This window comes from Aedes albopictus, unplaced genomic scaffold (genome assembly GCF_035046485.1).
Source record: "Aedes albopictus strain Foshan unplaced genomic scaffold, AalbF5 HiC_scaffold_10, whole genome shotgun sequence".
Lineage (NCBI taxonomy): Eukaryota > Metazoa > Arthropoda > Insecta > Diptera > Culicidae > Aedes > Aedes albopictus.
In genome coordinates, this window is record NW_026916371.1 from 50,503 (window position 1) to 60,551 (window position 10,049).

Here is a 10,049-nt window from a genome sequence, read left to right on the forward strand (position 1 = left end):
CCATCGTATTTATCCAATCTTCCTATTTTACCTGATAGAAGGATGTTTGAATATTTTAAATGTCATTTCGAACTGTCAAAAAACCGCACCGCAGTGCCGCACTGAGCGTGCAAAGAGAAATTCACTGGGGTGAATTCACCCGGGTGAAATTCTCTTTGCGCGCACAGTGTGGCACTGCGGTGCGATTTTTTGACAGTTCGAAATGACATTTAGGATATTTCAACATCCTTCTATCATACAAGATAGAAAGATTGAATAAATACGATGGTTTAGAGGATGTAAATCAAAAGAGCAGAATTTTCATGCGCCGAGTGCGGACAAGCCTGAATACCACCCCGGGCTCAACTCAACCAAGTGCGTAATTACCTGCAAAGACCTTACCAAAATTAAGGAGGATGCCGAAATTGTCGACTGCTTGAGGGACCAGCAGGTCATTGATGTGCGAAGAATAACTCGAAGGACAAGCGAAGGCAGGGAACCCACTGCTACGGTTATCCTAACCGTGAGCGGGACCACCCGACCGGAACACGTGGATATAGGATACCAACGCGTTAAGACCAGACCGTACTACCCCGCCCCAATGATGTGCTACCAGTGCTTCGAATTTGGACACACAAAAGCGAGATGTAAACACGAAAATGCGACATGCGGAAATTGTGGGGATACACACACGTTGGCGGAAGGAGAAAGATGTACAAAGCCCGCGTACTGCACACGATGCAAGTCGAACGACCACCCAGTGGGAAGCAGAAGATGCCCTTCTTATCAAGAAGAGGACCACATCCAGCATATTCGGATTGACAAAGGCATTTCTTACCGTGAAGCAAGAAGCATTTTTGAGGCTAACACCGGCACCCGCTCTTATGCAGGTGTTACTGCAAACAGCAAAAACCAGGCGATAATCGATCTAGCTGCCCAGGTAGAAAAGCTAAACGGCCTAATGGCAATAAAGGACGCCCAAATCAAGTCCCTACAATCCCAAGCCACATCTAGCTCCAATACTCGACCTAACGACGACTACGAAAAGCTGCTTAACCTGGTTACAAAACTGCAGGCCGATGTGGAGCTGAAAGACAAGCGAATCCAGATGCTCGAGGACGCCAACAAATTGGAAAACAGGATAGATCAAGTGAGAAAACACGGCACCATCGAGGACCTCATAGCAAGAGTGTCCACACTTGAAAGTACATCGTCTCAAAAGGACAGAGAAATTGAAGCTCTCCAGAAGGAAAACAAAAAATACAGAGACATGCTTGGATTTAAGGAACCAAAGCCACAGCGGCAAAAAGCCCCCAAAGAAAAGCCCTCCGAATTACCCAAAGACACACCTCTCCCATACCAGGTAACCAAACCCAATAAAGCCACCGAAACAACAGAACCAAAACCCAAGGGAGCAAAACCAAAATTGAAAAAAGTCCTCAGCAACACCGGCGAACCTGATTCCAAACGGACAAGAGATGGCAATTCAACAACAACATTGGTCAGCAATAACGACGAAAACACCAAAGACAAAAGCGCGTACGAAGACAAAAACATTTTCAATATCTCCGATGATGAAATGTACGAAGTGGCTGAAACGGAAGAGCAACTTTAATAACAAAATCTGTCCATTTCGCTAACAAAGCAAGTACCCTAGTATATTTCCAATGTCTATATCAACAAATAACTACGAGACAGATAAGTACAAAACAAACAAACAACCCACTTTGGACAGTGGTAATTCCACAGTAAGAAGATCATCCAGAATCATGAAACAAAATGCCCTCCCACTAAAAGCACTAACCGATGCACGTGAATATGACCTGTGGATGATGAGCAAAGGCGCCCACTATCCACCTGCAGCAGGAACCTCTAAAACCGCTCAACAAACCCCCGCAGATTTAGTACTCAACCTGAAGGAAAAGTCCAACGTTACAGCGTCTACGCGACATAACTCACCAACGCGTCTAATAGCAAGTTCTTTTTCTCTTCAATCAAACCACAACCATTCTACACAATATACTTTTTCCGCAGCCTCAGCATCTTTGCCGGTAGCGGGGTCCTCTCGGACTGCTTCTACCGGTGGAGCTCTGTTGGGGTCTGTCACCACACAATATGTTTTTTCCGCAGCTCCAGCATCTCTGCCGGCAGCGGGGTCCTCACGGACTGCCTCTACCGGTGGAGCCCTGTTGGGGTCTGTCACACAGAATTCAACAGACAATACACAATCCAATTTTTCCGCAGCTTCAGCATCTCTGCCGGTAGCGGGGTCCTCTGGGACTGCTTCTACCGGTGGAGCTCTGCTGGGGTCTGTCACTACACAAAACTCAACAAACACAACGCTACCCCAAATACTACCCACTTCCTCACCCCTGTTTATTCTACAGTGGAATATAAATGGATTTTTTAAACACATGTGCGATCTTGAAATCCTGGTCAAAAAATATTCCCCGACTATCTTAGCGATCCAGGAGATACACAGAGCTACCACCACCCAATTAAACCGCACTATGTCACGACGATACCGATGGACTTTTAAGCAAGGAGGAAATGTCTATCAATCTGTTGGCATCGGGATACTGTCACACCTACCCTTTGTTGTGATACCAACCCCAACGGATCTACCGATTGTCGCCATCAAAATCAAATGCCCCATCGCCGCAAATGTCGTCTCCTGCTACCTGCCAAGTCCTACAATAAAAGACCTTCGAGATCGTCTCAAAGCCTTCCTGGCGTCTCTTGAAGAGCCTATAATTTTTCTCGGAGATGTGAACGGGCATCATCCGGCATGGGGAAAGCACCCCCCGAACAAACGAGGACACGATATCATGGATGCAGCCGAGTCTTGTAATCTAATCCTTTTGAATGACGGATCCCCAACCTATACCAAAGGAAGTAGAGAATCATCAGTAGATGTCTCATTTGCAAGCGCAAATATTTTGAACCGACTACTGTGGTACATTAGCGACGACCCCCTCGGTAGTGATCACCATCCAATTGGTCTACAATTAGACACAGCACCTCACGAAATCACCCGGAGACCACGTTGGGTTTACCGCGATGCAGACTGGTTACAGTATCAACAATTAATCACCAGCAAATGCCGGGAAGAAACACCACACAGCATAGCAACACTAACGGAAACAATATTTCAAACGGCCTCGGAATCTATACCACGAACAAGCAGCATACCCGGCAAAAAAGCTCTCAATTGGTGGTCCTCCATCACGAAAACGGCTGTCCGAGACAGAAGAAAGGCATTACGAGCGGTGAAGCGCCTGCCCATCAATCATCCGAATAAGGAAGCAGCCCTTGAACATTATCGAACCAAAAGAAATTTATGCAGAGACACTATTAGAAAAGCGAAAGATGAGAGCTGGGAAAATTTTATCGACACTGTCAACCCAAACCAATCCACTTCAGATCTATGGGCAAAAGTGAATGCATTAAGTGGAAAACGGAGAGCAAAAGGGATGGTCATCGAACACGACGGAGAGTGTACCCAGGACCCCGACAAAATTGTCAACCTGCTAGGAGAATATTTCGCCCGCCTTTCCTCAATCAACGAATACAGCAACGAATTCGAGCGTGACAAGAACCCAACTACTACCTCAATAAGGGACATTATTATCCCGGATGACAAAGAAAACAACGACTTCAACCAACCATTCCGACTAGATGAACTGACCCTTGCCCTCTCAAAAGCTAAAGGAAAATCGGCTGGCCAAGACGAAGTAGGTTATCCACTTATTAAAAACCTACCAGCCTCACAGCAAATTTTACTCCTCGAATTGATAAACAAGGAGTGGACCCAAAACTCCTTCCCTAACGAATGGAAACACAGCCTAGTCATCCCAATAAAAAAACCGGATTCCCCTGCTCAAGAGATCAGTAGCTACAGACCGATATCATTAACATGCTGCACCTCCAAAATCATGGAACGAATGATAAATCGGAGGCTAACGGTTTTTCTAGAAGAAGGAAACTTTTTAGACCACAGACAGCACGCATTTAGACCAGGTCATGGCACTAACTCTTATTTTGGGCAATTGAGCCAAGCTCTCTACGACGCCTTCGAGAAAAGACATCACACTGAATTGATAACTCTGGACCTATCAAAAGCCTATAATAGAGCCTGGATGCCCGATGTCCTAGAGCAGCTCAAAACATGGGGCCTAAATGGACATATAATGAACTTCCTTAAAAACTTTCTCATAAATAGAACCTTCCAAGTAATACTGGGAAATCAGCGATCAAAAATCTTTGCAGAGGAAACAGGAATCCCTCAAGGATCGGTCATCGCCGTTACACTATTTTTAATAAGAATGAACGGAGTTTTTGACGAACTACCCATCGGAATCTTTATATTCGTCTACGCAGACGACATTGTGTTGATGGTTACCCAAGCCACAGCCAAAGCACTACGAAGAAAGTTAACAGAAGCGACTAATCAAGTAACCAAATGGGCAAATTCTGCAGGTTTTCAACTAACAGGAAGAAAAAGCGAATACATTCACCTTTGCCCGAGAAGACATAAGATCCTGAATACACCCATACAAATTAATGGGGAAACAGTCCCCCGTAAGAAAAATCTTCGAGTGCTTGGGGTACGGCTTGACCAAAAATTGACTTTTGATCCCCACTTTGACGAAGTCAGGGAAAACTGCAAATCTAGACTGAATCTGCTGAAGGCCCTAGCCGGAAGGCATCAACATGCAAACAGGAACACTCGCCTTAAAATCGGAAATGTAATAATAAACTCCAGATTGATATACGGCCTGGAAATAACATTCCTCAATTACAAACAGTTAATAAAAAGGCTTGAACCGATATACCAGCGGATGATAAGAATATCCTCCGGATTGCTACCATGTACCCCCGGACTAGCAGCATGTGCTGAGAGTGGACAGCTCCCTTTCGAAAAGTACATCACAAAAATGATATGCTATCGAGCAATATGTCTACACGAGAAAACCACTGGGACACGAGAGGAGGATTTTCTCCTAATCGAGGCAAATCGCCTCCTCATTGAGACAACCAACCAGGAGCTCCCACTGGTGTCCAAGGTCCACTGGTGTGGAACCAGGAGTTGGAACCTGCCAAAAATTAAAATAGATAAAAGTATTAAAAACTCCTTTAAAGCAGGTTGCAACCCAAATGCTGTAAGCCAATCGGTAGCCGAACTCCAGCGGCGGAAATATGACGGATACAACATACGATATACTGATGGGTCTATAGCTAATAATAGAGTTGGAATAGGTGTAACAGGACCCCTGCTAAAGGAATCCTACCAGCTACGGAACCAATGTACAATATTTTCGGCAGAAGCAGCCGCAGCATTTATAGCTGCAACGTATCCATCCACGAACCCAATTGTAATTTTTACCGACTCCGCTAGCATTATAGCAGCATTAGAAATGGACACCTGCAAGCATTCCTGGATCCAGGCAATTCAAAAATATGCTCCCCCTAACACAGTTTTCGTATGGATCCCCGGACACTGTGGGATCCGGGGTAACATTGAAGCCGACCACTTGGCAGCCCTAGGACGCAGAGGAACAATCTTCACAAGGAGAGTACCAGGAAGTGACCTCAAGACCTGGGTTTCAAAACAAATTGAAAATGCCTGGGCAACTCGATGGGACAACGTTGGAAGGGCCGGAACACGAGATTTTTTCCTTAGGAAAATAAAAAACGATATATCTAAATGGAACGACAGTTCAGAACACCACACGCAAGTTGTACTCTCCCGTCTTCGCACGGGATATACCCGGCTCTCACACTCTTTCGATGGGCATTCTGATTTCAAAACGAAGTGCAACACATGTAATACTCACAACACAGTGGAACACATCCTTTGTAGATGCCCCCTTTATTATGGACTGCGAGAAAAATATAAATTATCGGGAAGTATCCGCGAAATACTAAACCCAAGTAACGAAGAAATGCTAATCAGATTCCTTAAAGACTCTTCCCTTTTCAAGAACATCTGACGAAAAACAACCCACAAGAAGCACACCCCCAGAATCAGCTAGAAGACACCCCCCAGAACCAACCAGAAGACTTCAACGGACCCACGTAAACACATCAAACCGGAAGGACAACAACCACCTCCCACTAAACACAACATTAAAAAAAAAAAAAAAAAATGGAATACTACGAGAAAAATGTAACTCTGTAATTGATGTAATTAATGAACTCTGTAACTTAGGAAACCCCCTTTTGGGGCTTCACATTATTATATTGGTTAGATCCCATCTGGATCAACAAAATTTATAACTCTGTCACTTGTAATACCTCCTCTGGGGCTTTTATACCAAAGAGACGAACCAGCCAGTGGCTGAAAATCTCTATAATAAAGAAATAAAAAAAAAAAAAACCTGAATGCATTTTCGGGTGATTTTGCGCTTCCTAAGCTTAGCTCAGGCTTAGGAAAACACCAAATTCGATATGATGTGCAATGTAACCTGAATGTATTTTCAGGTGATTTTGCGCTTCCTAAGCTTAGCTCAGGCTTAGGATTGCTCTAGATTCCATATGATGCGCAATATAACCTGAATGTATTTTCGGGTGATTTTGCGCTTCCTGAGCATAGCTCAGGCTTAGGATTGCTCTAGATTCCATATGATGCGCAATATAACCTGAATGTATTTTCGGGTGATTTTACGCATCATATGGAATCTAGAGAAATTCTTAGCCTGAGCTAAGCTCAGGAAGCGCAAAATCACCTGAAAATGCATTCGCATCATATGGAATCTGAGCTAAGCTCAGGAAGCGCAAAATCACAAGAAAATGCATTCAGGTTACATTGCGCATCATATGGAATCTGGTGTTTTACTTAGCCTGAGCTATGCTTAGGAAGCGCAAATTCACCCGAAAATACATTCAGGTTATATTGCGCATCATATGGAATTTGGTGTTTTTCTAAGCCTGAGCTAAGCTTAGGAAGCGCGAAATCACCTGAAAATGCATTCCAGTTACAATTGCGCATCATATGTGGAATCTAGATTCAATATGATGCGCAATGTATTCTGAATGCATTTTCGGGTGATTTTGCGCTTCCTGAGCTTAGCTGAGTCTTAGAATTGCTCTAGTTTCCATATGATGAGCTAAGCTTAGGAAGCGCAAAATCACCCGAAAATGCATTCGCATCATATGGAATCTGAGCTAAGCTCAGGAAGCGCAAAATCACCAGAAAATGCATTCAGGTTACATTACGCATCATATGGAATCTGGTGTTTTACTTAGCCTGAGCTTAGGAAGCGCAAATTCACCCAAAAATACATTCAGGTTATATTGCGCAACATATGGAATCTAGAGCAATCCTAAGCCTGAGCTAAGCTTAGGAAGCGCAAAATCACCTGAAAATACATTCAGGTTACATTGCACATCATATCGAATTTGGTGTTTTCCTAAGCCTGAGCTATGCTTAGGAAGCGCGAAATCACCCGAAAATGCATTCCAGTTACAATTGCGCATCATATGTGGAATCTAGATTCAATATGATGCGCAATGTATTCTGAATGCATTTTCGGATGATTTTGCGCTTCCTAAGTTTAGCTCAGGCTAAGAATTGCTCTAGATTCCATATGATGCGCAATGTAACCTGAATGCATTTCCGGGTGATTTTGCGCTTGCTAAGCTTAGCTCATGCTTAGGAAAACACCAGATTCCATATGATGCGCAACGTAACCTGAATACATTTTCGGGTGATTTTGCGCTTCCTAAGCTTAGCTCAGGCTCAGGAAAATACCAGATTCCATATGATGCGCAATGTAACCTGAATGCATTTTCGGGTGATTTTGCGCTTCCTGAGCTTAGCTCAGGCTAAGAATTGCTCTAGATTCCATATGCATATGCGCAATGTAACCTGAATGCATTTTCGGGTGATTTTGCGCTTCCTAAGCTTAGCTCAGGCTTAGGAAAACACCAAATTCGATATGATGTTCAATGTAACCTGAATGTATTTTCAGGTGATTTTGCGCTTCCTAAGCTTAGCTCAGGCTTAGGATTGCTCTAGATTCCATATGATGCGCAATGTAACCTGAATACATTTTCGGGTGATTTTGCGCTTCCTAAGCTTAGCTCAGGCTTAGGATTGCTCTAGATTCCATATGATGCGCAATGTAACCTAAATGTATTTTCGGGTGTTTTTGCGCATCATATGGAATCTAGAGAAATTCTTAGCCTGAGCTAAGCTTAGGAAGCGCAAAATCACCCGAAAATGCATTCGCATCATATGGAATCTGAGCTAAGCTCAGGAAGCGCAAAATCACCCGAAAATGCATTCAGGCTACATTGCGCATCATATGGAATCTGGTGTTTTACTTAGCCTGAGCTATGCATAGGAAGCGCAAATTCACCCGACAATACATTCAGGTTATATTGCGCAACATATGGAATCTAGAGCAATCCTAAGCCTGAGCTAAGCTTAGGAAGCGCAAAATCACCTGAAAATACATTCAGGTTACATTGCACATCATATCGAATTTGGTGTTTTCCTAAGCCTGAGCTATGCTTAGGAAGCGCGAAATCACCCGAAAATACATTCCAGTTACAATTGCGCATCATATGGAATCTAGATTCCATATGATGCGCAATATAACCTGAATGTATTTTCGGGTGATTTTGCGCTTCCTGAGCATAGCTCAGGCTTAGGATTGCTCTAGATTCCATATGATGCGCAATATAACCTGAATGTATTTTCGGGTGATTTTACGCATCATATGGAATCTAGAGAAATTCTTAGCCTGAGCTAAGCTCAGGAAGCGCAAAATCACCCGAAAATGCATTCGCATCATATGGAATCTGAGCTAAGCTCAGGAAGCGCAAAATCACCCGAAAATGCATTCAGGTTACATTGCGCAACATATGGAATCTGGTGTTTTACTTAGCCTGAGCTATGCATAGGAAGCGCAAATTCACCCGAAAATACATTCAGGTTATATTGCGCAACATATGGAATCTAGAGCAATCCTAAGCCTGAGCTAAGCTTAGGAAGCGCAAAATCACCTGAAAATACATTCAGGTTACATTGCACATCATATCGAATTTGGTGTTTTCCTAAGCCTGAGCTATGCTTAGGAAGCGCGAAATCACCCGAAAATACATTCCAGTTACAATTGCGCATCATATGGAATCTAGATTCAATATGATGCGCTATGTATTCTGAATGCATTTTCGGATGATTTTGCGCTTCCTAAGTTTGGCTCAGGCTAAGAATTGCTCTAGATTCCATATGATGCGCAATGTAACCTGAATGCATTTCGGGTGATTTTGCGCTTCCTGAGCTTAGCTGAGTCTTAGAATTGCTCTAGATTCCATATGATGCGCAATATAACCTGAATGCATTTTCGGGTGATTTTGCGCTTCCTGAGCTTAGCTCAGGCTAAGAATTGCTCTAGATTCCATATGATGCGCAATGTAACCTGAATGCATTTTCGGGTGATTTTGCGCTTCCTAAGCTTAGCTCAGGCTTAGGAAAACACCAAATTCGATATGATGTGCAATGTAACCTGAATGTATTTTCAGGTGATTTTGCGCTTCCTAAGCTTAGCTCAGGCTTAGGATTGCTCTAGATTCTATATGATGCGCAATATAACCTGAATGTATTTTCGGGTGATTTTGCGCTTCCTAAGCATAGCTCAGGCTTAGGATTGCTCTAGATTCCATATGATGCACAATATAACCTGAATGTATTTTCGGGTGATTTTGCGCATCATATGGAATCTAGAGAAATTCATAGCCTGAGCTAAGCTTAGGAAGCGCAAAATCCCCCGAAAATGCATTCGCATCATATGGAATCTGAGCTAAGCTCAGGAAGCGCAAAATCACCCGAAAATGCATTCAGGTTACATTGCGCATCATATGAAATCTGGTGTTTTACTTAGCCTGAGCTATGCATAGGAAGCGCAAATTCACCCGAAAATACATTCAGGTTATATTGCGCAACATATGGAATCTAGAGCAACCCTAAGCCTGAGCTAAGCTTAGGAAGCGCAAAATCACCTGAAAATACATTCAGGTTACATTGCACATCATATCGAATTTGGTGTTTTCCTAAGCCTGAG

General features: G+C 43.4%; 1 protein-coding gene across 1 annotated transcript; it reads left to right on the forward strand.

Moving 5' to 3' along the window:
* Nucleotides 1–322: 322 nt before the first annotated feature.
* On the forward strand, nucleotides 323–1,918 carry LOC134284394 (uncharacterized; the record flags this gene model as incomplete). The annotated part of the gene is made up of 1 exon (XM_062843185.1): nucleotides 323–1,918. A coding segment is annotated over one exon (1,272 nt), but the record flags the coding sequence as incomplete, so codon positions are not given.
* Nucleotides 1,919–10,049: the final 8,131 nt, after the last annotated feature.